At 47.9% G+C, this 25,851-nt stretch overlaps 7 protein-coding genes across 7 annotated transcripts; 3 read left to right on the top strand and 4 right to left on the bottom strand.

Annotated features, from left to right (window-relative positions):
- Window positions 1–505: 505 nt before the first annotated feature.
- On the bottom strand, window positions 506–2,529 carry F4807DRAFT_450403 (MFS general substrate transporter; the record flags this gene model as incomplete). The annotated part of the gene is made up of 8 exons (XM_048000127.1): window positions 506–907; window positions 941–965; window positions 1,055–1,397; window positions 1,459–1,609; window positions 1,681–1,727; window positions 1,782–1,935; window positions 2,012–2,293; window positions 2,365–2,529. The coding sequence occupies 8 exons, from the start codon at window positions 2,527–2,529 to the stop codon at window positions 506–508; spliced, it is 1,569 nt and encodes a 522-aa protein (XP_047856685.1).
- An 865-nt stretch (window positions 2,530–3,394) lies between these two features.
- On the top strand, window positions 3,395–5,414 carry F4807DRAFT_361212 (short-chain dehydrogenase). Its single transcript, XM_047995566.1, has 5 exons — window positions 3,395–3,697; window positions 3,752–4,351; window positions 4,508–4,670; window positions 4,727–5,041; window positions 5,242–5,414. The coding sequence occupies exons 1-4, from the start codon at window positions 3,611–3,613 to the stop codon at window positions 4,858–4,860; spliced, it is 984 nt and encodes a 327-aa protein (XP_047856686.1). The 5' UTR covers window positions 3,395–3,610; the 3' UTR covers window positions 4,861–5,041; window positions 5,242–5,414.
- Window positions 5,415–7,271, top strand: F4807DRAFT_361213 (MFS general substrate transporter). Its single transcript, XM_047995567.1, has 3 exons — window positions 5,415–5,889; window positions 5,973–6,609; window positions 6,697–7,271. The coding sequence occupies exons 1-3, from the start codon at window positions 5,768–5,770 to the stop codon at window positions 7,195–7,197; spliced, it is 1,260 nt and encodes a 419-aa protein (XP_047856687.1). The 5' UTR covers window positions 5,415–5,767; the 3' UTR covers window positions 7,198–7,271.
- Window positions 7,272–9,008: 1,737 nt separating this feature from the next.
- F4807DRAFT_457669 (uncharacterized protein) lies at window positions 9,009–9,819 on the bottom strand (the record flags this gene model as incomplete). Its single annotated transcript, XM_048001077.1, has 2 exons — window positions 9,009–9,512; window positions 9,775–9,819. 2 exons carry the CDS (start codon window positions 9,817–9,819, stop codon window positions 9,009–9,011), a joined length of 549 nt encoding a protein of 182 aa, XP_047856688.1.
- Window positions 9,820–12,252: 2,433 nt separating this feature from the next.
- F4807DRAFT_457670 (uncharacterized protein) lies at window positions 12,253–12,751 on the bottom strand (the record flags this gene model as incomplete). Its single annotated transcript, XM_048001078.1, has 2 exons — window positions 12,253–12,292; window positions 12,462–12,751. The coding sequence occupies 2 exons, from the start codon at window positions 12,749–12,751 to the stop codon at window positions 12,253–12,255; spliced, it is 330 nt and encodes a 109-aa protein (XP_047856689.1).
- Window positions 12,752–14,564: 1,813 nt separating this feature from the next.
- On the top strand, window positions 14,565–16,440 carry F4807DRAFT_361266 (putative short-chain dehydrogenase). Its single transcript, XM_047995568.1, has 4 exons — window positions 14,565–14,602; window positions 14,666–15,004; window positions 15,060–15,711; window positions 15,880–16,440. Exons 2-4 carry the CDS (start codon window positions 14,891–14,893, stop codon window positions 16,188–16,190), a joined length of 1,077 nt encoding a protein of 358 aa, XP_047856690.1. The 5' UTR covers window positions 14,565–14,602; window positions 14,666–14,890; the 3' UTR covers window positions 16,191–16,440.
- A 1,625-nt stretch (window positions 16,441–18,065) lies between these two features.
- F4807DRAFT_361339 (uncharacterized protein) lies at window positions 18,066–19,572 on the bottom strand. The gene is made up of 3 exons (XM_047995569.1): window positions 19,321–19,572; window positions 19,227–19,256; window positions 18,066–19,057 (listed from the first exon to the last, which is right to left on the bottom strand). The coding sequence occupies exons 1-3, from the start codon at window positions 19,419–19,421 to the stop codon at window positions 18,112–18,114; spliced, it is 1,077 nt and encodes a 358-aa protein (XP_047856691.1). The 5' UTR covers window positions 19,422–19,572; the 3' UTR covers window positions 18,066–18,111.
- Window positions 19,573–25,851: the final 6,279 nt, after the last annotated feature.

The raw sequence follows: 25,851 nt of genomic DNA on the forward strand, positions 1-25,851 counted from the left end.
ACGGGATATTTCAAAGGCTCTTATGGGCACCGGGAGTTCCGAGCCTCGTGAAGTTCCGGTAAATTCTAATGGGGCTTCGATCACGATATTTAGTCGCCTGTTGCAAAACCTAGGTAGGTATGGTTCGTACGCGGCCGGGATTTATTAGTGGTTGGTTCTCATCAGAGCAGTCCTCACCATATCTCTCTACTTGGGCATCTACTAAATATATCGTGCGAAATCTAAGAGACAAGCTGATTATAAAAGAAGTATGCGACTTTGAATGGATCATGTCTAACATGTTGTAAGTTATGGTTGGATCCAGGTTACACAAGGCAATGCAATTGACTAAAGGGGTATAATGGCTAAGCGGAGTACAAAGTAAGGGGTATGTGCCCTTATACACAGAAGGGCAAGTTTTCCTAGGTAGGTATTATCTCAAGAATTTTATCTTCCCTAGGTACAACTATTAAGATCGCGAAGTTACTCGCGGGACGGACCTTTCTCAACTCTGTCCAAAAATTTGTTATGCAATTTTTCTCTCGTTCACTGTAGCATTGGATGCGGAGGCATTCTTACCGTTATATGCCTCTTTATCAACAGTATGCGCGGCCACTTCCTTTGGGCCCGACGCTTCCTTTTCGCTCCTATTATCCCGGCCCAGACCCGTCTCAGCGGCGTGCTCACCGGACGGGTTTTTGGTCGGGGCCTTCTTCTTGACCGTGAGCCACTCCATGGTCACAGCGCCGAGGACTGCGAGACAGGCCATGCAAAGAGCAACCACTGAGACCACGCGTAGCGAGTCGTTGTACCCTTGTAGTGCCGCCGCGCGGTACTGCGTGCTAACACTATCGAGGATGTCGGTAGCCTCCGCGTTCTGAATAAGCTCGAAACTAATTCCCGGGATGCCGGCGAGGCGGTTGGTTACCTAAGTGTTGAGAACATTCTGTGCAACCGAAACGAAATCCGCGCCAAATAGTGTTTGCCTAGAGGTAGAACGCATAGGAGTTAGCACAATGGACGTGTCTCGATGAACGAGAATTTGCCTTAAGAGAGACAACTTACCCGAAAAAACATCAGAGATGCACCGATAGCCACATCCTCTTTCGGAAGTACCGTCTGCGCAGCCATATTCGGGGCCTGGGAGGCCAGAACTCGGCCGACGCCGTAAAGGATTTGGTAGCCGATCCACTTCCCCTCCGAAGTGTCAACTCCGAGAGTGGTGAACAAAGCGGTGGCAGTCGCGGCGAAGCAGACGTCAAATACGAAAAATGGCGCGTAATATCCGACCAATGAGGCCAGTTGCCCTTTTAAGACAGACGTTGCAGCAGCGAGCAGCACCATGGGAAGTAGGTCTATGCCGCTTTTGACGGCCGATTGACCTTGAATGGTCTGAAACCAGATGGGAAGATAGTACACTCTCATTCTGACATTAGCATGAGGACAGAGGTGCCTAACTGATATGTGGTTGGAGCTTACGAATTATGGTTTGGTGTGCGCCGATGCACAAGCTTGCCCAGAGACCCGAGACGATGCTCCCTTGAAGGAAGAGACGCGGTGGCAAAATAGCTTGTTCAAGCAGCCAAATCTGAACCAAGATAAAGGCAATCAGGAGCAGGAACGAGACAGACTAAACCTAGCAAATTGGCCTGATACAGATTTTCTTTTAAGAGAGATCTTGGCCCCTGTCTGGTCAGGTACATGAAGCAAGAGAAACACTAGCACCATGACTGCACCTCCAATAGGAACTAGCATATAAGCGTTAGTCAACCGGATCATGGATCGTCCAAGTGTGCACAAACGGTTGATATAAAAGCACCATCTCCATGTGACGTTTGTGGTGAAGGCACCGCCAACGGTAGGCCCAAGCAGCGAAGCAACACCAAATACGGCACCAAAGACGCCTTGGTACTTGGGCCGCTTTTGTAACGGGACGGTATAAACAATTATGACCATCTGGAGTTGTACGGTGTTAGCCAGTTGATCCCGTAGACGATTTCGAAATTCATCTCGAAGAGGGAGGAAAGCATACAACACTAGGAAGAACACCTCCGGCTCCTAAGCCCGCAATGACTCTCCCAAATATGAATGCGATGGAACTTGGAGCAGCACCACCGAGGGCGGAACCAGCCTCGAATAGTAGCAAAGATGGCAGGAAGGTGATTTTGACGAGGAGGAACTTATACAGTTTCCCAAACACGAGCTGGAAAGAGCAGTTGGTTAGCAGGTATGCCGTGCCGTACCATCCAATATCGTCCTTCGAATCGAACGTGTCAGTGATTTGAGGAATGGCGGTCGAGATTATGAGTTTATTCTAGTGCTTTTGGTCAGCTTCGATCCTACGGTTGATATGTCAGATGTGAATTATAGGAGATGCCAACTTACTAAGGATACTAAAAACATCGCTAAAAAGGCAGACAGCATTACCAACGCAAATCTGAGCCCGGAATGACCAGCATCATTGCTGTTTTCGTCCTTAGTGGCGACTTTCACGTCTTTACTGAAGTTTATCCGTCGTGTTGTTTCCTCTTGACCTTGTTCGGAGGCCATATCAGCGATGAGAAGTTGATTCAAGTGCAGAGGAAGGTGTTAGCTAAGATAAAGAGCAGAAAAGCTTCAAAATATAAATTGAGGCAGGATTATCACAGTCTCGTCATGCTTGAACCGATCAGGCCCGACACATCTCGGGGTTCTGGTATTGGAAAATCACAGACTAGCCCCGAAAATGAATCGGAGCATCCCATTGGCGGAGACACAGTACCCCTATCATGAATATCTCTGCTCGTTGCCGCTCTAGGAGCGACTCGGTGCTTGTTTAGCTACTTTGGAGCATACCTTGACCGACCATATTTTCAATTTGAAGTTATTAGATGTTTCCATGTCCATTTCTTTCGATAGGTTGTTGAGCCCTCGGTGTCTATGTCCTTGTGTTGCCAGGTTAAGAATTAACCTTGACTATATATACCTAAGCTCCTTATGCAATATTATTTCGAGTCGGGCAAGTAAAATTCAGATAACTCCTGATAACTAACTTGAGACGATTTGAGGCGCATCCATTGGGGTTGGAGGGGCTGTTTTGATTACCGTTTTTAACAGTGCCGGACCTCGAGGCTCCATAAAGTAGGCCGGCATCATAGGTACTCCTAGTAATTACCTATGGAATGCATGCGTTGTCTTAATACAGTCTCTCGTCAAATACTTCGTAGGCTTGCTTAAGAAGAAAATACTAGTATTGACGATGATATGTCTTAGGCGCGGGGTTAAACGTCATGTTTCACAGTAGTGGCAGGATTCTTAATCATGGGAAGTAAGCTGACGGCTTAAGATGACGTTGGAGTAAAAACGAAAGTGAAGTGGTACATGTGGTAGAGAATATAAGAGCTAGAGATCCGGAAGGACGCTCACTATCTACGACAATTTACGCAAAGTGAAACAAACCTCTGAACCCTGATGGAAATGTGGCTGCATGTGGCACATGTTTGAGGCGTTCTGAGCTGCGGGGATCCAGATCAACGCCGACAATCCCCACTAATATCTTGGCATTTGGAGATACCGAGGTCAAGGTAGGGGAGGTTCAATTCGATGCCAGGGACAAGGACTCGTGTAACACAGTAACCCTTACATCGTCAAGATGTCGTTATACATCGAGGCAATACGTCAGGTTTTCCCTGGCAAACCTACCTACACCGACAAAGACATACCGGATCTGTCAGGCAAGGTAAGAAAGTTCGACGTTTTCTCGTATATCAATCAAGGAGTTGACAGTCAATAGGTTTATATCGTGACCGGCGCAAATACGGGAATCGGCAAAGAAGTTGCCCGCATTCTGTTTTCCAAAAATGCAGTCGTTTGGGTGGCGGCGCGAAACGAGGAAAAGGGTCGGATTGCGATTCAATCGATCCAAGAGGCACATCCTTCGTCGACAGGGAGATTGGAGTTTCTACTCCTAGACCTAAGTGACCTATCCACCATTAAGAAGTCGGTCGGGTCGTTCCTAGCAAAAGAGACGCAGCTTCATGTTTTGTATAACAATGCTGGCGTTATGTTCCCTCCTAAAGGGAGTAAATCGGCTCAGGGATACGAACTACAGCTAGGCACCAATTGTCTGGGACATTTCCTCTTCACCAAGCTTCTCACGCCGACGTTAGTCGAGACGGCAAAGGTATCCCCCGAGGGTAGCGTCCGCGTCATTTGGGTATCGTCGAGCGCTGCTGAACATCTCATCCCCGTGGAAGGCGGCATCGATATGGACAACCTCGATTATAAGAAGGATCTATTTTACGCGTATAGATACGGCGTCAGCAAGGTCGGAAATGTTTATCAGTCGACCGAGTACGCACGGAGGCACCGCAAGGACGGGATCGTCAGCCTTGTAAGTGGTTTTAAAATTAAGCCCCATTTCCCCATTGCGCATCGACCCAAACTTAGCCTGACGAAGCTGCACTAAGTCTCGCGGTCTCGGTGAAGAATTTAAACAAGAAGGGGCACCAAACCCTGCTAGGTCCAGAACGTTCTGACAGGTGTGCAGTCTTTGAACCCGGGCAACTTGGCATCAGAACTTGATCGATATTGCAATCCGATTGAAATGCTCTATCGGAAGCTTACCGTATATCCTGTCATCAACGGAGCATACACAGAGTTATTCGCCGGTCTCTCGAATGAGGTGACGCTCGAACGATCGGGCGATTGGAGTGAGTTTCGTCTCTTTACGGGATACTTATTGAGTGCTGACATGGTCCGTTACTAGTCGTTCCATGGGGACGGTTTGCCGATATTCGCCAGGATATCCTCCAAGGATCAAAACCCCAGTCGGAGGGCGGCACAGGTATTGCGCAGAAGTTCTGGGACTGGAACGAAGAACAAACAAAACCTTATGTATAATTGAAATCGAGGCACGATCCTTTCATTCGACGAGAACTACGGGCAGCGGCATTGCATAGCATAGGAGATAATCGATTCGGAAGCCTGCCGGCCATTCGCGACACCCGCATAGCCGCGTAAAATTGACCAATCGATGGGATGGGACGTTTGTTGCCGAAGGCTCTTTGTACGGAATACATATGTACGTAGTAAGGCAATTATCCTTGTCTTTTCATTCGCCCTGCTGTCACCAATTACGAACCCCGGCCGATTCCAACCGGAAGGAATCCTAGCCTACCTAAAGTCCCCGTTTCATGCAGCTTACCGCACCAGGTACGTACTTGACTTAGACAAGGACTCAACAAGGAGAAACATGTTGGTTAGAGACACTTACGTATATAGCGTGCTTCATCCTCATAAAGAACACGCTATTGCACGTGTAGAACCCTTCCAGAAGATTTCGTCCTTTTTGCCTTCCTTTTGTGTTGGTTTCAATGGCTGTCCACGTGGACAAGTCAAATATTCTTGTGGTTGCAACTGTAAATGTAGCAGGTATTGACGAGTCCCGAGCCTGCATTCGCAGGATCTTCACCCTGCTAAGGGACGAGAAAGATCCCCTTCTGAGCATTTAGCCGACGTGGAATACTACGCCAACCTTACGAGCATTACTATAGTAAACAGTTGTCGGATTGCAGGACGCAGGACGCATACGAAGATAGACACCTTCTCTATCCAACCAACGAAAGCCACGGAAGCCGTTTGAAGGGTTCGTTCTGCGTTCCTCGGCGTATCCCTAACGCAAGGGCCGACCCCTATAGAAGTGCCGACTCGCACCGGTTCTCACAACTTCCAAGGAATCTTTTTCTTGACATTCTTTCTACTACAGAACTCTTCAATTCCACACAATCTGGAAAAATTGAGAGGAGCTATGAATTCGGACAAGGAGGATTCCGTGGGTGTTGCAGAGTCGTCTCAAAGCGAGAATGAGACGGCGCCAATCGATCCACCCCCGGATGGAGGCCTTGGATGGCTTCAAGTTTTTGTTGGACAGTAGGTCAAGAAACCCACTTTAACCTGCCTCAGAATTGCCTCTATGCCTAGGTATATGACTAAGCTAACTCAACTACCACAAGTCTTGCCCTGTTCAATACATTTGGTTGGTTTAACAGTTATGGTATTTTCCAAGCCTACTACACGGAGGAATTGCACCTACCTCTGTCGGCCGTATCTTGGACCGGGAGTGTGCAGGTGTTCCTACTAGCCTTGATTGGCATGTTCTCAGGCCGCCTATTCGACGCGGGCTACTTCCGGTCGCTAATTGCGATCGGCTCTGTGCTCCAGCTCTTGGCCGTCTTCACGGCTTCCATAGCCACAGAATACTGGCAACTGCTCTTGGCGCAAGGGTTCTGCGGCGGACTCGGAGCCGGCATCCTGTATTGCCCAATTATCTCCAACGTGGCCACCTACTTTCGGCGGAAACGTGCCCTGGCGATCGGCATAACCACAAGTGGTGCTGCGACGGGCGGTACCATCTTTCCAATCATCGCCCAGCAGCTGCCGGGCAAAGTTGGCTTCCCGTGGACGATGCGGGTCATGGGGTTCGTCATACTGTTCAACGCTACGGTCATGCTCCTCTTTGCTCGATCGAGGTTGTCACCTCGGTCTAGAGGCCCGCTTGTCGAATGGGGCGCATTTAGAGAACTCCCATATACTTTTTACACAGCAGGCGCTTTTTGTCTTCTGATGGGGGTCTACTTGACGTACAATTATGTAAGCCCTGTCTGCCTTTTGGGCCCAAGGAAGCGACTACTCCAAAATATTTCACGTTCCAGCTGACATTTTTTTTTTCTCAAAAAGATCAACACCTATGGAAGGACGATCATAGGTATGGATGCAGATACTTCGCTTAACACGCTCTTCATCGCCAACGCCGTTGGCGTCCCGGGCCGAATCGTGCCAGCGCTCGTTTCCGACGCCTATCTCGGGCCGTTCCGGACGCTGGTGCCGCTCGCAGTCGGTTCGAGTGTTCTGTACTTCGGTTGGATCGGCATCCGAGACGAAAGCTCTCTGTACGTGTTCGCGGTCTTGTCCGGCCTAGTCAATGGCGGCGTGCAGGCCATATCGATGGCGGGCTTGCCCTCCCTGACCAAAGATCTGAGCAAGGTTGGCGTTCGCAGCGGCATGATCATGACCATCGGATCCATCGGATGCCTGTCCGGCCCGCCGATCGCTGGGGCGTTGGTAGATGCTGCAGGCGGTCGATTCCTGTACATGCAAATATGGGCAGGGTGTATAATGTTTTTAAGCGCGTGCTTTGTGGCTGCTTCGTGGTTTGCCCGCACGAAACAGGGTGGATGATAGCATACGTTAACACTTCATCAACGCTGATCTCTCGTGTTCTAGACATCAATTTATAAAATACGTTTATGCAACTGTCCTTATTTGTCAAGAGCTTTGGCATTCAATATTTGGCATCGTGTGGTCCAAGATTTTCCCTTAGCAACGCCAATCATTTTGCGCAAGCTCATCGCCACGATATCGTGAGCATATTATGAGCTAAGGACGCCAGTATCTTGCAGTGGAACCCGGAATATACCGAGTACTAGAGATAGATCACCTGGTTGGGGTGATAGGAGCCGACTGAATTTTAACAGCAAAATACTTGATTCAATGCTAGAGTAGACGACACGTCTATGCTTGACCAACTCACATCTCAACAATCAAGTTCAAATAGTTGGTCATGACTTCTCATCCATAAAATACTAGTCATGAGTCAATGTTCAAGTGTGATTTGTGAGATGGACTAACATCCCCACGATACAGTCGGTGGAGTTGTGTCCGTCCACAGCCAATTCAATGAATGAAAGCATCATCAGTTTAGAATGCTTAGGAAACGGTAGTTGGGGAAGTCAGAGGAACCTCCAATTGCCAATCCCCTATATCACAGATGTGATTGAGGCTCTGGGGCGCAAGTGAAATTTTCTCGAAAACTGTTAACGGGAAATATCGCGTTTAAAGCATAAAATTACATCGTACACGTAGAGTACCTAAGAGAAACTTGATACCAGCTACATTCAGAGTTGCTAGCTGTCAACTACATGGAAAGGAATATTTTTAAGCCATAGAACTTGCTATGCCCCAGATTCCAACTAGAAAAAGGAGTTAACTAACATAAACGGTATAAATGAAAATACGCGCCGGTTCTTTGGCTCAACTCACACTTAGTTTGCTAAGATAACTCTAATAGCATGTTTCTCATCAACGGCCTAAGCAGTTAATAAGAGCCCATTAACATCTTGCTGTAGCCAATCATTTGATTCCATTAATAGACCCACCTTCCTTTTCCGGTATTCTTGATTGACATGTTCTTTAGCTCATTGCAAAAGTTGTTGATGGAATGTGATAATTGCTTAATAAATACCTAAAAGGATGTCGGAAATGCTAGAAGACAGATTTCATTTCATTTATTATTACTATTATTTATACATACTACACTAAGAAATTGCACTGGCTACTATGAAGGCCTCTTATGGTATCTAGTGACCAAAAGTTTTGCACCTGGCCCGCCATACTTGCCTAGTGCATAATTTGATAATTAATTATCGAATACTGTATCAGTCTTAAGCTAAGATTTGGAGATACAGTGATTGGTCCGCTAAGCTCCAGTAGATTATTGTCATAGGCCAAAGAGCTCAGTCACTAAAGAAAGCCGTCTAACTTACTCCACACTATACGGCTTTGGCCCTTGAGTAGATGTGCGAAATCTTTGGCCCAGGTCTTCGTACAAGCAAATGTCATTGAAGAGGTATCTTGTGCCTTACATGCTAAGAATTATTTCCACAAGAGATATCTAAAATACAGCTATAATTCTAATTGTCACAAGTATCTAACTACTTTCAGCACGTTCTACGATCTCTGTTGGTGGATGTTAAGTGTGGGGCAATGTTTTCCATTCATGTGTACCTAATAGGTAGGTAGTCCAGGGGAAGCAAGTAGGGTACGATGTCACTTGCAGGCATTGCAAGCCGGCCGTTAACATAGGTACCCGATAAGCAGTGAGGACTACCGATCTATGGACCACCTCCCTGGACATCCTTATCCACCCTCAGTAAACCCCCTGTTCCTGCCCCATATCTGTTCCTTGGAATAAGCACATCAAGGACCCCAGACTACTGTTGATAGAAGCCAAGAGTGTAGAGAAAAGCGATGGGCACTGCAATGGGAGCCATGGCATAAAGGAAATCAAAAATGAATCCAATAAGCCAATCGCTGCCTGCCGTTACTCTGCCCATGGAGAAGAGGAACAGAGGAGACAAGACCCCCAGGACAACGCTTGATAAGATATAGGCAGCATCTTTGAAGGCGAGCACGCGACGCTCGGGCACCTTGATGGCATCGGCCATCTTCTTGAGCTTAGCCACGTCTTTTTCCACCTGATCGAGGTCATCCTGATATTCGTTGTTGAGGTACTCGATCTTCTCACTCAGATCGAGTAAGGCAGGGATGAGTTGATTGATGATCTTGCTGACGTTACGGGATCGTTCGAAAGTAACCACGAAGTCCACGTTGCGGACGTAGTCGTGGTATCTGTCAGCGATAACACGTGGGTCCTCTTCGGACGACGAGGCGCTGTGGCGGCGGGGGCGGTCGGCACGGCCAGCGGGCATAGCCTTCTAGACGCTCTGTCAGTAAAAACCAGATACTGATGGAGAGTAATGTGAATTTCGGACTGCCAGAAATTGCCCGCGACGATCTTGCTTAACGAAAATTGTAGTGCATTCGGCGCTGCGGCAAAAGAAAGGAGAAAAGAAAGAGGCGAGGACATCACTCTTTGTGAGTACGATGCTTCAAAAGACTGGTAGAAATTCTGTGGAAAAGGATGCCACAAACAAGATGGTTTGAGTAAGAAGATAAGGAATGCAGGATTGAACTTACACGATGGCTTTGGCCGGCGCCAGCCGACTTGGGAGAAGAAGTCATCTTGTAGAGAGTCGGGGGTACTAGTAGGTAGGTGATGTCAGCTAACGTACACCAAAATATGTGTTCGCGTGTCGTAAAGGGAAAATAATTATCTCAAGATGTTGAGTGAAATCATTAAATGTAAAGATTTTTGAACATACCAGTTAATATTGGGACGGTTGGTTGATGAGTTATGGGTGCGATCCAAACTTTCGTGTCTGGGTGAGAGAGCGCGAGTGTATGGTTCGCGACGAAAAGAATGAGGAAGGAAAGGAAGAAAGGATGGAGTAGAGAGAAGGTTAAGATGAAAAGTTGAATCAGACCAGCCCGGATTAAATAAAGTTTGTTCAGTAGAACGTCCTGACAACTGTAGAATTGGATGGTAGGTGACGAGAAGGATGACTCGTCTCAGTAACTTCGACAACAGCAACGCACAGTGACAACAACTTTTCACGTGCCTGGACTCGTTAAACATTTTTACTATGTAAATTATATCCTTTTCTTTTGTTGATCCCGTAAAACATTTTACCTTGTAACTTAAGGTGTCGCCTCGACGCGCATGATATTTACATGGACGAAAAACACATCCTTTCTACCACGCTTTTTAGATCTCGTAAAGCGCAAACTTAAGTGCTTAACACATATTTAGTAAGTATACTATATTAGTATCCTCTACATATTCCCGTCTCTATCTACCAAGAGAAATATCAACTGACTTCTACGATCTTGATTGTAGCTTTCTTAACAAAGTTCCTTTATCAAGGGACCGCCCTCCAGATAAAGGGCATCACATTCCTATCCTATCCTATCCCACCCTTTCTTACGACATAACGTCGTAAACACATCAAATGAATAGTCAGTTAGAATAAAGGCAACCAGTCATTCCGTGAATCTAACATGTTACAGACACTTACGATTCCGCCTAAGCGTGCGGCGCTGCCCTTCGTTAATCAGTCCAACACACGGTTGAGGGGAAAATAAAAGCGAGATGTAATTCATGAGCTTCATACCCTGAACATTCCCGAAAATACCGATCATGTACTCCATAATGCTCTTCGCCTACGTCAAGAGCAGATAAGATACACCGATTGGCAGAACTGCTCCGGCCACAACAAAGCATTTGCAACATCGCAGCCAAAACTTGGCTAGCATTCAAGTTCTCCGCCGTTATCCTTACCATAATTGTCAGTACATTGGTAATTGGTTGCCACTGGCACGATGACCAATTACCAAAAGTTCCCTCTCGGCTCTGCTCGTGGGCACAGCCGTGCTCGCCTCCAGACATAAGTCTGTCGAGGAGCGTGGAAAGGACCAGCAGGGCTCCACATACCTGCTCACCGAATGAATGCCCCTTGCGGGTCTAACCTTAAAACGATGAATGTGTACCTCCTTCCAAGGATCATCATCCATCGCCATGTCTACCGACGAGGACAGCCTCAGCGAGGACCTGGATGACAAGCTCAGCGTCGCGGGCGACGCGACCCGAGGACCTACAAGCTAGAGTGCTTGGCTGCTGCCCTCGAAAAACTATACAGGAAGATTTCTATTCCTGAGTCATAAGGTACTCGATGAGTCTGGACTAGACAAGGGAGAGCTAGCATTGTTTAAGGGTACTTTGGACGTCCTATACATCTGCATTACGTGTTTCTGGGCATCACGTAGGTAAGGTACCTAGATAGATACCTAGATACCTAGTCACGTCCATTAGACGTTAACAAGCTCATCATCACCATAAAAAGACAAAAGGATCAAATCCCTCCTCCAGAGGGGCCTCCTAGACTTTTAGCATGTGTGAACATCAAGGATTAGGGAGTTAAGATAGAATATCGGTACAAGTAGTCCTAAAAGCAAAACAGACAGCATTCAGCTTCTGTATCTGCACACATACTAAGTCCCAGACCAATGTTCTCAAGATTGACAGGAGGATGGAATGTCTATCTTTTCTTAAAATTTGATAGAGTATCCATGTGAAAGGAAATGGCCAGGATGCATACAGCACGCTTGTCCTAGTAAACAATGCTTGGTCATACAGTTAATCCTTCTTGTTACTCCCCTTTCATCACATTACTGAGCAGCTTTCACGTCACCAGAAAAAGATCAATTGTAAGAGGAATATCATAGTATTAGTCGATGTACCAGGTAGGTACCCGTACTTGCTGATGTCCGCTTATTCATACATAAAATTCCAAGAATATTCGAATAGTTTTTGTAAGACACATCCGCCGCGGCAGCGCAAAGCTGTTGTCCAGCCATAAGTAACACCATGTATAACGCCGGAGCCTGCTTTTGCCGTCAACCAGATAGCCATTTCCTTCCATAAACGCCAAGACCCGAGAGAAGTATTTTGCCCGACCCGAACACCCCGTAATAATCAATACACTCCATCCCTATTTTCCTTCAACTGCTTCGAATGCGGAGGTTCGAGGATATCTTCTCGAGACCACGCCGTCTCATCTACCGGACCATATTCCCACTCCCAGCGGAGCGCCGCTTGCTTTGCCAGGACGTCAGTAATCTGTATATATATACATATATAAGGTATATATAGGCGCGACGGGGCTGAACGGGGAGAAGTCGAGTCGGGCGAATGCATGTTTTTCGCGCTGTCTTCCCCGCCGTATTTTAGGACCAGCTGAACCAAAAATTTCGAAAATTCTGTTCACTTCAGGTGGGGCGCCGACATTCTCCTTCGCAGGAACATGGGGAACTCGAACCCTTCTTCGAAGCTCAGCGCGTTCCTGCGGTGGTGTGCGGGTAGGTGGTACATGTCGTACGCGGTGTCGTCTTCGTCCAGCGCGGACTCGCAGTCGCTGAGGGCCGGGCTGCCGGGTTCTAAGAGCGAGAATAGGGGTAATTGTGGTAGGGCCCCACTTCCGCTGGTCTTCTTGCTTGGCGTGGGGATGGTGATAGGTTGGGTTTGGGAAGCACGGACGTGAGAGGATGTTTGTGCCATTGTTATCGAATAGATTGAAGTTGATGGATAATTGGTGATTGTTGATGGTTGGTGGTTGATAGTTTAGAGTATTGTTGGAGGATTGTGCGTGGCGTTAGACTGTTGCTGTGATCTGGTAGATATAGGAGATAGCGGGTCTGTCTTGGTGGTTGAGAGATGGGAATATATAGCCAGATGCATCCATAGATCACGATGAATCATCTGAGGGAAATTAGTGATCAAACTATGTTACTATAAACACCGAGCCATTCTCGTCTCATCGGATAAACGTAAAAGGTTTCAGAGTCATTTCGCTATGCACTCAGCTGCTTTCTAAGAGCATAATTGATAAAATGAGCTCAAATGGCATGTTATTTTCGAATGCATGTGTTGAGCATCGTATGATTCGGGATTACCCGGTCGTCGATGGCGGTGCGGAGCGCTAGAGTGCATAATACTGCGTAAACACGAAAACTATAGAGTATATCTGTATCGTTTAAATGTATTTAAAACTTCGCTAATGCCGGTGAATGCTTATGGGGTGGATAATGGTCTAGGAGAGATTCGTAACACGCCAAAACCCGTTCATTCCCCACAGTCGAGGGATGCCACTAGTACTATGTTTAACATAGTAGCGAGATCGCTGACACATACATACCCAAACTTCCAAAACCCGGGGACCGTTTTCTTTTCGAGTTGATCTGGTGACTGATACATTTTTCCGAGATCCTACAGATTTAGTTGCCCGCTGGCCAAATTCGGGAATTCGGGAAGAGGCATTGAAGCCATAGCAACGCCGAAGAATACGTCTCAGTTGATTGTAGATGTGCCCACTTACCTAGCCGCCAACATCCTCATGTATACGTACACATACGAGCTTCGACCCCTGGCAACCGCTCTGGGAGGAAGTGGGACATCGTCCAAAAAGCCAGATTCTAGATGCGGTTACACCACCAAGATCTGAGAGATCGAACCATTCAATGCAAAAAGAATGGATTGACCAATCGCGGAACCAGGAAGCCTAAGTTAACCCCGGGTAGATGCAGTAGATACCTGGCGGGAGATCGATACCAGAACGTCTTGGCGCGTCGTTCGTCAACTATAAAATATATGAGAACAAACCATGTATCGTGTAACTATCGTCTGAGTAGCAAAGGTCCGTGCACAAACCCCCCACCCGATCGTACTTTCTTCATGCGGGGAATTCCGGGATTTAGTCTGGCCAGGTCTGGCTTTTAATTGGGATCTTAAGGTTCGATCCTCGTGAAAATAGACTGACTCGAGAGAAGAGAAACGTCGATTGTCAAAAGCCGATCATCAAGTGCACATGTGTTTCATCATTCATGATATACCTTTACTACCTGCCCTGGGTAGGTACTAAGTTAGCATTTCATGAAGACACCAGTAAACGCTATGTAAGGACATGAGATGCGGGGTTGGCTAATAAGGGGAACAGGGCAACACTCCATAGGTACACAGCCATGATATTCTTCTCAAAAAGAGTCGACGAAAATCTATCATAGAGGTATCGGGGCTATATACGATACTTATCATGATCTGGACAGAATAGTATCGGGAATAGTGGAGATACTAGCCGGGGACCGCGGGTCCGTTCATATTCGCCGTAGGAGTCTCGGAATTATTTGAAATTCAACGTTGTATATCCGACGTACCCACGCCGACGAAGCAGCCATATCCATCGGGCTTAAGGGGCTTCGCGGAAACATTGGTTATTCCCGATAATTCCAGACTTCATTCATCAATATTTCGAATATAGCATCATGAATCATGATAAGCACGGCAAGCTATACACCAGCTGCCTACCAGCTGACTGATCACACTCCTGGCACTATCTAAACAATATGTCCGTGAGTGAGACTCCCCTACGCTGCCAAACCTGCCAGCTGCCTGCCAGATCTAATCTGAAGCGTGTAGGTTAATGTATCACGTACTGGCGTATCGATGTAACATGTTGGGAGAAAGCTTCTTGTGTCTGTATTTTCACCGTCGGAATTAAGGAACAAGTAAATGAGCCGGGAAATATATATCTTGATCTATACCAGTCTTATATCCACTGTGGTCTCTTCAAATCCTCAAAATCTCCCAAAGAACAGTACCCCATTTTATTAAACAGCTGTATCCAATACACTTGGCATCAAAATGACGGCTACAACATATGATTTCAATGAAAATACCGAGGCATTGGAAGTCGCCAAGGCCTTTGCTGAAAGGATACATGGGAAGACCATAATCGTAACGGGCGCAAATCTCAAGGTAATTTGTAAAAGGGGTCATCAGGAGCGCTTATACTAACTCGGCTTGTCCGAAGGGTATTGGGTATACGACTGCGCAAGCGTTTGCCTCTCAGTCTCCGGCCCATCTCATCCTCGCCGGCCGCACTCCCGCCAAACTCCAAGAGACTATCACTGCGCTCAAGTCAGAATTTCCCGATGTCGACTACCGCGCTCTTAAACTCGACCTCTCTACACAAAGGACTGTCCGAGCTGCTGCAGCCGAGCTTCTATCCTGGTCCGACGTGCCTACTGTCGACATCGTCGTCAACAGCGCTGCCATTATGAATCTACCCGAGCGAATCCTCAACGAAGATGGGATTGAGATGCAATTCGGGACCAACTACGTCGGGCACTTTTTGTTTTCTTGCCTGATCATGCCGAAACTCATCAAGGCCGCTCAGAGTAATCCGAAGGGAGCTACGCGTATCGTTAACGTGGTCTCCTTGAGCCCGACCATGGCTAGGATGCGGTGGTCGGACGTCAACCAACAGAAAAGAAACAAAGACCTGCCCGAGGACGAACAGCCTTTCTATGAAAGACATAGGGAATGGGGCGAAGTTAACCCGGAAGAGAAGTCGTACCTGCCCCTCGAAGGCTACAACCAGAGCAAGGTGGCTCTGGTACTTTTCAGTATCGCAATAAGCAAGAAACTGTATGAAAAGTACGGGATCTTGAGTTTCGCTCCACGTACGTGACATCGAGAGTTCCCTTACCCGCTTCCCCCACCCCCCCCCTTTCCCGCCTTAGGGGTAAGAACTTCTTAATCGAGTTGGTAAAGGAATCCTTGATCATAAGACATGCCCAACTCCCACAAAAGTCTCTCGTAAAGGATGAATTACTAACTCCTGCTTTTAGACCCAGGGATCATCAACACCGAGCTCGGCAGAGATACCCCGGAATACGTGTTGGAAGCAGTTGGTAACATGAAAAAGCGAGGGCTCTTCACTATGAAGACGGCTGGCCAGGGCTCAGCGACAAGCCTTGTCAGTGCTTTGGATCCGAAATTGGGTATGCCCGAGGATAAGGATGGAAAGGAGAATTATGGAGCATACCTCATTGATTGCCAAATCTCTAATCTTGCAACACCATCTGCGTTGTCAAGCGAAGGAGCTGAGAGACTGTGGAAGATGTCTGAGGAACTGGTTAAGGAGAAATTTTCTTGGTGAAGACGCGGTATCATGAAGATATTCAAATGATATGTCATTGTATATATGAAAGGTTTTGGACGCTCTTTCCCAGAAGTATCTATACATTGTAGTGGCACCTGCCAAGTTTACCTAAGGAGCACTCCTTGTCCCTGTCCTTGGGGAAATCCTGAATCCGTAAAAAGATAACGGGTTTTCCTTGTCAAACTCATCCGCCAACTCGATTGCGTTTTGGGTCAATAGTTCTCGTGGGTACCACGTGTCGTACTTGGATACACTATCTATACATGGGCTAACCCACATAACTCACTATGTAGGTCGTCATGTGACAGAGGGAGTGTTTCCTCCTCTTCATATTCTTCAAACAACAAGCAATTGCCGATCTTCACGGGTTGTGCCCATATTCGCCGCCCAGATGCTGAAGCTAGTGAACTCTCGTTTCCTCGGTGTACCATTCCGGTGCAGGCATCATCCATTGAGGCCGCGGATACTTATCCACTCCTCGCTTTCCCTTAAGGCCACAGTCCCAACTTCTGAAGATGAATCAATTAAGATTCCTTTATTTGCGCAGCGCGCAACTCTGTGCCTTCCCACGTCGTAGTATTGGAATCTGAACACATCGGGGTATCTTGTGTCGATCCTATCGGCAACGGTAGGTCCGTTCTTATCCGATAGCTGACTACCTAAAGAGGTCTCGGCATTGGATCAATGACTCTTTGGTGGCGGACTGCATCTTATTTAAGGTCGGAGCAACTGCAAGCTCTTAACCATTTCCTCCCATCGTCATACCCAGACGAGGAGGTACGGTTAGTGTTGGGGAGTAGGTCCCTTAGCTGTTAGCTTGATCTCGACGCCGGCCGCCTCACGGCTTGTCGATGTAGAACTTGCTACTTTTGTCCATCCTCTTCCTCATAATCTTGTTAAACACGACAAAGGCGATCCAAGGATGATGCGAAAAGCCACCGTCTTTCCACCTCATCGTGTGGGTCACGTACTCGTCGAACGGTGGTTGAGTAAGAGGTAGGTAGATGCCAGCTGCACGCTGATGGCTCACAGATAGGGGTAGTTAGTTCACTGCATTAACGCCCTAGCCTCTTCAAAACTAAAGGGGACAAAGCCTCCTGTATGTACACAACACCTTCACTATTATCCTCTGACAGTTGGGATGTTAGGTGTATGTTGCTTAAAAAGTTGAAGCTGATTGGAATCAGGTGTGGGAGATACTGGTATTTATAGGCGGATGTGAGAAGATATAGTAAGATTTAAGTTAGAATTCTAAAAACCTTCTCTTACAAACTCAGGCTTCTGGGGAAACTCTTACCCCAGATATCGCCATAATAGGTACCCTGAGTGTACCTAGGGGTGAATATGAGCAAGTTTCTTTCTCAAATAGGGATTAATCGTCGTGGAAGGCGATAACCGGAGGTTTTACATTGGTGGTTTCTATGCGAAATGAGGCACTGTTGATGTAGGGGCGCCTGCCCTGGATATGACCGTTACTGCGGATGTATTCGAGATGGCGAATGTTACATCATCGTCCAAGACAAGAACAGGTACCCCTTTTTTGAACAAATACCTATTCATGTTTATATTGATCTATTGATCCAAGAGGTGAATATCTTCGATCCGTGGCACTGAACAACGAGGCCATGGGTTTACTGCCAGTCCTTGGATTTAGAGGCGCCGCCTTTGTGCCACAGAATATATATAACATTTCCTCATCATCACGCACTTTACTCGTATTTGGGGACTGTATCTGCATGGTGTTGATAATATCGTGTTGTTACACTGTTCCCAAGCCAACTAACTCCTATGTAAATGCATCGCTGACCAAATGTCTCAAGGTTTAAAACGTACAGAGCTGCCGCAGCAGAGGTTGGGGTATCCAGTCTCAAATCCAAAAAAAGTCCTGCTAGAAATGCCATATCAAAACGGAATAAAATTACATAGCCCTTCCGTACCTTCCTAGGTATTGTAGCTCGAGGGCGTCGGGCTCCTGTGCAGCATGCCCGTCCTGCGCCCTGGAGGTGTCCGACCCTGTCGCCCTCGACGATGGCGATCCCTGGGCGGACCCTACCACAGTCACGCCGGAGTTGTTATGCGCGGTGCTGCCGCCGCCGGTCTTAGGCATATCTAGGGCGACGTTGTTATTGTTGAATATCGAAAAGCCGGCGGACCCTATCCCAAGCGATCCATTGCCACCGGTCATGCCTCCCTTTGCCATTTGTTTAAATTCGTTCAAGACTACGAATTCAACTTGGAGCTTGAAGGCATAAACGAACGAGTGCAGCACCGCCTTGAGAGTATAGTATTGAAGGTAGTCGAGTACGGTGACGAGCACGTCAGCTAGCACAACGAGCACCTGCACGATGATGAGAAATGCCAGCGTGGTCCTGGCCTTAGTGTTGAGCGACAGCTTTAGCATCTGCATGGTGCCCCACACATATATGCCCGAGATGATTGTTTCTTGGACAGAGAACCACATGATCTGTACACGCTCCATGATCTCCATATGTGGGACGTATTTGTCATGTGTGGCCGGACCCGATACCAAAAATTGGAACACGATAGTCGGTACACCGATTAAGAACTCGTCGATAATGATCATGGCGAGGACATAGCGCAGGAGCTTGGTGTGCCCGGGAATCACTAGGTGGAGTCTTGACCACAGGACGAGGCTGAAGCCGCAAACTTCGGCGACCCAGCCAATCTCGGAGAGCACCGTACTCAGGACCCAGTTCACCTCGGGCACGCAGAACTTAAGGACAAAACCAACAGCGTGGATCGTCACGCCCCAAGTAGTTCCCAGAACTGAGTAAAAGTACGCCCCACTCCATCTCTCGAAAGTGTAGAAGACCCAGAATGTGAGCTCGACGGTCGTCCAAATCCTGTAGCATCGCGAATCAGCATGTCCTCTTTTTGCAAGATTTGGCGACTATCCGGGAGTCTAAGCTCGGAGTTCAAGATCAGAGTCCCCACCAAATCAATTTTCGGCGTGATCTGGTACGGGCCCTGCTTAAGACCAAAGACACTCGTTGAAAAAAGGAGGATGCTTACGGTAAAGCAGTGAAAACTGCTATGATGGACCTGAAATCAAGTTAGTCAACATTTCGTGATGGCGCAATATGCCTCAGATCCGAAGCCATCGTACCAAACAGTTAAGTTCCAAGGGAGAGGTCCGCTACGTGCAAACGACCAATCGAATTCATCGAGAGGCACCCACGGCACTGTAATATTGCGTACGTTAGACATCTCTAGCTCTGAACCCGGACGTAGACGGCGATGAGCGGTAGTAGAAACTTGTGATCGCTACTCACGGACGAGTACCGGTAATTTGGAAACGAGAAAAGCAGTGACCTTCTACCCTTATGGTCTGGACTTAGCCTCGACGAGAATACGAACTGGCGAGTAGAAGTCCACTTGTTAAATAAATCGACTCCGTAATAGCTTCACTCCAGGCATTGTAAGGCTGATCATCTTCGAAAGCAGCTGATCGGCACATATTACCGCCTTCGGTCAGCTAAGCCCTTATCTGGGCTTAGTTCGTGCGATGAATGTATGAATGTATGTACGTACATCGTCGTGAAGCGATGTCGTCCTACCCAAAGAAATCGAAGACACAAATTCTCCGACCGGCATGTCCGTCCTTTCTCCAGCTCTTATATATATTTAGATGGGAGGGACATGGGGAAGCGACCCAACCGATTGGATCTCATACCTCCTATGTGGTGGATGTGGTGGGGTATATCGGCGGCCCGCTATCATCCATCTCCCACCAAGGGATCGAGTCCAAGCACACCAAAACCAGGAGGCTCTGGGGTTATTGGATTTACATGTGCAGTAGGTATCAGCATGATCACATACACAGCTTAACCGATCTCGGGCCTACTGCACAATCAGGTGGCACTGCCTACGTGGAATGTCAGACGTGCATATTGAATGATAATTTTGTCCGCCCAGCCCACGAAAAAAAGGGCAATATGCTGCGGGCCGATGTTCCAATTTGGGCGATAATCGTATCACGTAAGCGTCCCTAGCAAATAAGACATCCTGGAGAGTGCCGCGCTTAACCCTTTCCAGCTTCGACAATACCGACGTACGCGTGTTTCGGCAACGTGCTTATGTGACAATACACCTTTATGGGCCAGGAGAACTCCTGCTGTGTTATCTCTTCATACATATAAGAGAAGCGGCGATCCTACGCACTCGCTAATTAGAGTTATGACAGCATAAAATTCTTCACCAAAAAGCCCAACCTCGAGCTCGCTTAGAAACTGACCAATGAGATTTGACTAAGCTTTAACACAGTCAGTTCCTCCGCAGTGCTAACTCCAAGAAAGATTGAATATAAGATTCCTAATTAAGAACGTGGTAAACGAGATAGAGTAATGAATAGGATTTCCACTGATTGGGTACGGGTATAGATAATTAATGGCGATATTTGGTCTATGGACCAAGATCCCACGAGATAAATGTGGTGGCTAAGAGAATTTAGGAATAAAGCTTCATCCTTCCCGTTGATTATTCATCGTGAGTTTTTATAGATTCCAATTATTAAGAATTTAGCCGCATATATGTGGGTACAAGTCTTCCTCAGAGAACTATGCGGCTGAAGGACCCTTATAAACCTGGCAAAGGAATTAGCTAGTACACTTCGAGAAGCTACTTAATTTTCTTACTGACCCCGGACCAGCGTAAAATCGGCTTCTTTTAGAAATTCCAAGCCAATAGAATGGAAGGTAGGAAACTCGTATTATAGCGAAACTAAGTTTAGAGATATTCAAGGAGTCTTCCAGCTCGAACGAGAAACATGGGTTTATTCTTCAAGATGTGCGGTGGAGGGTATAATTTATTACGAGAAATCACCGACGCATCTAAATTCAATTGGTTATTTTACTACTCTTACTGTAATGCTTCTATATCTCACCCGGAAGTCTGCAAATCGAAGCATGAAGCACATGCACAATGAGTAATCATTTTTCCTTTGTGTACCTAGGGAGCTTTTACCGGGGTGCAGCATCCCAGATAAATCTCTCATCCTCAAAACCCGTGGAAATGCGCTAAACAAATTTATTTTTAGAGCCCTAACCTAGTTGGAATATGTATATAGATAGAGACCGTAATTGTATCCGGTACAAGTTTTCAACTCCAAAAAATCCGTTAACATAGGAAACCTCATGTATGTTATCCTCCTATATGCAAGATGAGTTCCAATTATACTTACCTAGTCATACCTGTGTAACACAACTACTCATCAATGTCTGTGTTCGCCGTGGGCATGTCCTCGCCCGAGCCACCTACGAAGACCAGCAGGCTTGCTAGTTGGATACGTGCTCGCTCCATCCGTCTCTTCGCTAGTCGCAGCCGGAGCTGTTCCCGTAGCGTAACTGCTGGGGAAAGGAGGCTGAACAGTGCTCGTAACAGTGACCTTTGCAGCGGTCTCTGTGACAGTCACGTAGACGGTCGCCTGATCGCACGCACACGTGCTAAACTGCTTACCCGATCGGGTCTGAGTTACGGTGTGCGTGTTAGTGAGGGCCGAGGTCATTGTCGTAGTCTCGTCGGAGTCAGGGGAGACAGGGTACGAAGACCCTTCAGGCACGTTCTTGGGAACGGCCGAGGGCGGCGGCGCCGCGGGATAGCTGATAGGAAACACCGTCAGCTGGGTTACTCCAAGAGGGCTTCGATAAATAAGAAGGCTAAATAGACGACTAGGAGAAAGTAAGAAAGGGAAACTAACCTGGAAGCGGCGCTGGCGGCGACGGGAACTGAGCTGGGGCCTGCTCCCACGATGCTAGATGCTTGACTCATCTGATAGCTCGGGACATCGACAGTTGCCGAGGACCCGGTATAGTAACTAGTAGGAACTGCGCCCGAAGAGACAGACGCTGGTGGTTGTTGCGTAATCGTGTCATACTCGATGAAACTTGTGAAGTAAGAGCCGAGTGATATGGTTGTGCCCGGCTTGGTTACATGTGCACTAGACTCGACAGCGGCAGTTCCTGCAGAGGTAGTCGTGCCGGCCCCTTGGGTAGGGTAATACGAAGTTGGCTTTGGCGTGTCGACGAAGCTAATAGTCGAAGTGACTACGATTACTGAGCCGCTAAGTATGTTACTGAACGTGATAGCGGCAGTGGTGTACTGCGATGCTCCCGCAGCGGGGACGCTCGAGCCTGGAACTCCCTTGGAGTTTTCTGCAACGGGGCAAACCGTGGTGGACACAGCAACGACTTCTGTCGTTACCGAACCCTTCGCGGGACAGTTAGTGACACCTGGAGCACATGAAGTGACAGTGTAGATGTTAGTGGAGTAGACAGTTGACGTTGTGTAAGACGATGCAGACGCTGCGTAAGATGGAGCAGACGTGACATCAGATTGTGCAGGTGTTGCATGAGATGACGCAGCTTGAGAAGCGCTCGATTCAACTTGATAACTGGACGCGGAAGAGACTCCGTAGGATGATACAACTTGGGATGATACACCTGGAGTAGCACTAGATTTGCCCACGGAAGCAGATAAAGTCTGGCTGGTGGTTCCCTCCGCCTTCGCTGTTTCAGTTTCCTCGACTGGGCAAATCGTTGTGTAAAGAGGAACCGTCTCAGTCGTAACCGAGCCAATCTTAGAAGAGCATTCAGCCTCTCCAGCGCTGCATGAGCTGACAGTGTAAATACTGCTTGTGTAAACAGTAGATGTTGTCAAGGCACGGCTGGAGGCTGTGATATTTCTCTGCGTAGCATATGAAGAGATTGGCTGAGTTGGTGCAGAAGTATCGGTTGCCACCGAGAGAGCGGAGGAGCTGCCGTGGGTCTTAGTCTCTGTCGTGGTAACTGGGCTGGAGGCCGAGTAAGTCAACGATGACGCTACGGGGAGGCTCCCAGGGGTTGACACTGTGGCGTTTTGAACTACGACGCTGGAACTGAGTATTGAAGAGCTGGCTCCTACGGAATTTACCGGGCTACTCATGAGATAGCCGCTGCTAGAACCTGATAGCGAAGAGCTTGTCCCGACAGAGCTTCCTGGAGTAGCAACAGGTTGGACACCGCTAGAGCTGAGCACTGAGGAACTTGCGCTCGCAGAATTGACTAAACCGCTCGAGTGAGATAGAATACTAGAGCTTGGCGAAGCAGATGATTTAACCGAGGTCGGATGGAACGAGCTCATCGAATAGGTGAACCCACCTGTTGAAGGTACTTCCTTCGTAGTCTCAGTTCCACCGTAAGTCGTCCCATCAAGGATAGTCTGAGTAACCGGGCAGATAGTGGTGTACAAAGACTTAGTCTCAGTAGTCACCTTACCGACAGGACAGTTCGTAACTGAGGGAGCACATGATGTGATGGTAACAACGTTCGTCGAATACACAGTGGACATGATCGACGTGGTAATTTCGCTGCTAACGCTGTACGTGCTCGGCATTGTCAATGAAGAGGCGGGGACAGAGGCCGAATAAGACTGTGACGAAGCCCCTGTCTTAACTGTTGATCCAACCTCTGACGAAGCGCCCGAAGACTTGGCAGATGAGCTTGACTGAATTGCACTGCTGGCGGAATTGACAGCAGTTGATGTGGCTGGCTTGGATTCTGCCTCGGTAGCGGAACTTATCGTCGTGGACAAAGAGACCAACTCAGTAGTTACTTTACCGACAGGACAATTTGTCACGGTCGGAGCACAAGACGTGACCGTGTATATATTCGTCGAGTATATTGTAGATGTAATATCACCCCGTACGTTTGTCGAGCTTCCAGAGGACATAGAATAACTATTCGCGGACGAGCTTACTGAGCTTGAAATCTCAGAGTGGGCTGCTGAAGGAGACGAGGTCGGATAGCCGGAGTTCGATCCCTGTGAGTTCGAAGAGCCACTTGAGCTAGCCGCAGCAGTTCCGGCACTACTAACCGGAATAGAACCAGATGCAGTCAACGACGCTGTCGAATAGGTATTCTTCGCTTCACTAGAGCTAGCCGCAGTCGAAGCGCTGCTAGACGTTCCTAAGATAAAGGAGCTCAAGCTACCCAGAATTCCACTGTGGCTGTTTGTTGGAGAACTCATTGGGTATTCATCGCTACTCGACGAACTGACCGGATGCACACTACTAGCAGGTGGGCTAACAGGATATCCGCTAGAAGAGGTTTCGGAAGCTTTTGCCGACCCAGACGCGGTTGACGATGTATCCTTAGCAGTCGATGAGCCAGATTCAACAAAGGTACTTAGATGACTAGCGGATGATACACTCGCAGCAGGATATGTACCAGGTGATTCGACTGAAGAAGCAGATGAATGGACGGCAGCTGATGAGGACCCAGCATTGGACGTAGGATAACCAGCTGAAGACGCGGACAGATGGCTGCTAGATGGGGATTCGGCCTTGCTTGTGGGATACCCTTCCAAAGAAGACGAAGACTTTGCGGAAGGAGAGCTAGCTGTGTATGTAGGATATTCAGCAGGAGAAGAGGCAGCCGAATGGCTACTAGCCGGAGACGCTTCAGAAGACTGGGCAAGAGAATATGTAGAATATGAATGGCTAGAGGTTAGCTGGCTAGCTGGATACGTGGGAACTCCTTCAGAGGTGGGGTAACCGGTAGAAGGAGAAGAAGACGGAATGATTGCGGTAGATGGTGCAACCTCGCTGGCGGTCGAGGCTGGTGGGCTCATGGAATAGTCCCTCCGGCGGAGCTCAGCATTTGGCAGACCACAGCCATCAGTAACCTTCTCAATAGAACTGATCTTCCCAGTCTAAAAAATCATTAGTACTATCTCCTTGACACATTGATAGATTATACATACATTATCTTGATATTTGTACTGGCAGGCGGGATACTTGTTTGTGATATTGACACTCTTTACGTACAGAGTGTAGGGAGCGCCCTTCATATTGATCTCGCCACCAGCCCATTGGATAGTTCGATGGTCGTTATCTGACTCACCAGCTCCCCAAATACCAAGATTAAGCTTCATTGGAGACTGGGGGAAGGTGAAACCGGTGGGAGTGTCCTTGACGTGGACTTGGCGGACAACCCTGTCGTCGACGTACCAGTGGATGTGACTCTCGTCCCATTCAACGGAATACTTATGAAATTGCTCTGCCGGCTTGTACGAATCCTTCTGCTGAGTTGCCGCACCATCCCACATCTTCCCCTGGGCGAAGACGTTGGCTTCGACGGCCCACATGCCATCTTTGGGTGGGAAAGGGGTCTGGCCGAATTGGTTGCCGGAAAAGTCATAGTCGATTTCGTCCTGGGTATCGGACCAGAGGGTCGCGCTGCTAATCACACCTTGACCTGAGGCAATCTTCATCTCGACATCGTAACGACCACCAAGCATGTAGAAGTCGGTCCACATATTCGGTGCATCTCCTTTCTTTGCGTATGAGAACTCGGCTCCATTCGATGTGAACTTGACGGCTTCCGAGCTTCCAATGGTCCAGTCCGATGGCGGGCCTGTCTGTTTCGTGAAGTCGATGTAGTAATCATCATTCGCCCAAGCCTTATTCGGCTGACAACTTGCGTGAAGCGGATTGCAGTCAGGTTCGAGTTGACCACTGGCGAATTGAGCCGTGAGGCCCAATGCAGTGAGTAAACCAATAATTCCTCCTTTTGACATTTTTGATGACCTAGAAATGGTCTATGGTAATCTAAATTAATGATTTGGTTAGTAGGGAATACCCTTAGCAAAAATCCGTCACGAG

This window comes from Annulohypoxylon truncatum (genome assembly GCF_022578515.1).
Source record: "Annulohypoxylon truncatum strain CBS 140777 unplaced genomic scaffold F4807scaffold_7, whole genome shotgun sequence".
Lineage (NCBI taxonomy): Eukaryota > Fungi > Ascomycota > Sordariomycetes > Xylariales > Hypoxylaceae > Annulohypoxylon > Annulohypoxylon truncatum.

What these genes read in the sequence shown, in the direction of transcription:
- F4807DRAFT_361212 (XM_047995566.1), top strand. Translation starts at nt 3,611, where the DNA reads ATGTCGTTATACATCGAGGCAATACGTCAGGTTTTCCCTGGCAAACCT. An exon ending in TACCGGATCTGTCAGGCAAG is followed by an intron (nt 3,698 to 3,751) that starts GTAAGAAAGTTC and finishes GACAGTCAATAG; the next exon opens with GTTTATATCGTGACCGGCGC. An exon ending in CGAACGATCGGGCGATTGGA is followed by an intron (nt 4,671 to 4,726) that starts GTGAGTTTCGTC and finishes GTCCGTTACTAG; the next exon opens with TCGTTCCATGGGGACGGTTT.
- F4807DRAFT_361266 (XM_047995568.1), top strand. Translation starts at nt 14,891, where the DNA reads ATGACGGCTACAACATATGATTTCAATGAAAATACCGAGGCATTGGAA. An exon ending in TAACGGGCGCAAATCTCAAG is followed by an intron (nt 15,005 to 15,059) that starts GTAATTTGTAAA and finishes GCTTGTCCGAAG; the next exon opens with GGTATTGGGTATACGACTGC. An exon ending in GATCTTGAGTTTCGCTCCAC is followed by an intron (nt 15,712 to 15,879) that starts GTACGTGACATC and finishes TCCTGCTTTTAG; the next exon opens with ACCCAGGGATCATCAACACC.
- F4807DRAFT_361213 (XM_047995567.1), top strand. Translation starts at nt 5,768, where the DNA reads ATGAATTCGGACAAGGAGGATTCCGTGGGTGTTGCAGAGTCGTCTCAA. An exon ending in CTTCAAGTTTTTGTTGGACA is followed by an intron (nt 5,890 to 5,972) that starts GTAGGTCAAGAA and finishes AACTACCACAAG; the next exon opens with TCTTGCCCTGTTCAATACAT. An exon ending in TCTACTTGACGTACAATTAT is followed by an intron (nt 6,610 to 6,696) that starts GTAAGCCCTGTC and finishes TTTCTCAAAAAG; the next exon opens with ATCAACACCTATGGAAGGAC.
- F4807DRAFT_361339 (XM_047995569.1), bottom strand. Translation starts at nt 19,421, where the DNA reads ATGTCTAACGTACGCAATATTACAGTGCCGTGGGTGCCTCTCGATGAA. An exon ending in CCTTGGAACTTAACTGTTTG is followed by an intron (nt 19,257 to 19,320) that starts GTACGATGGCTT and finishes ACTTGATTTCAG; the next exon opens with GTCCATCATAGCAGTTTTCA. An exon ending in GCAGTTTTCACTGCTTTACC is followed by an intron (nt 19,058 to 19,226) that starts GTAAGCATCCTC and finishes GCGATGCTACAG; the next exon opens with GATTTGGACGACCGTCGAGC.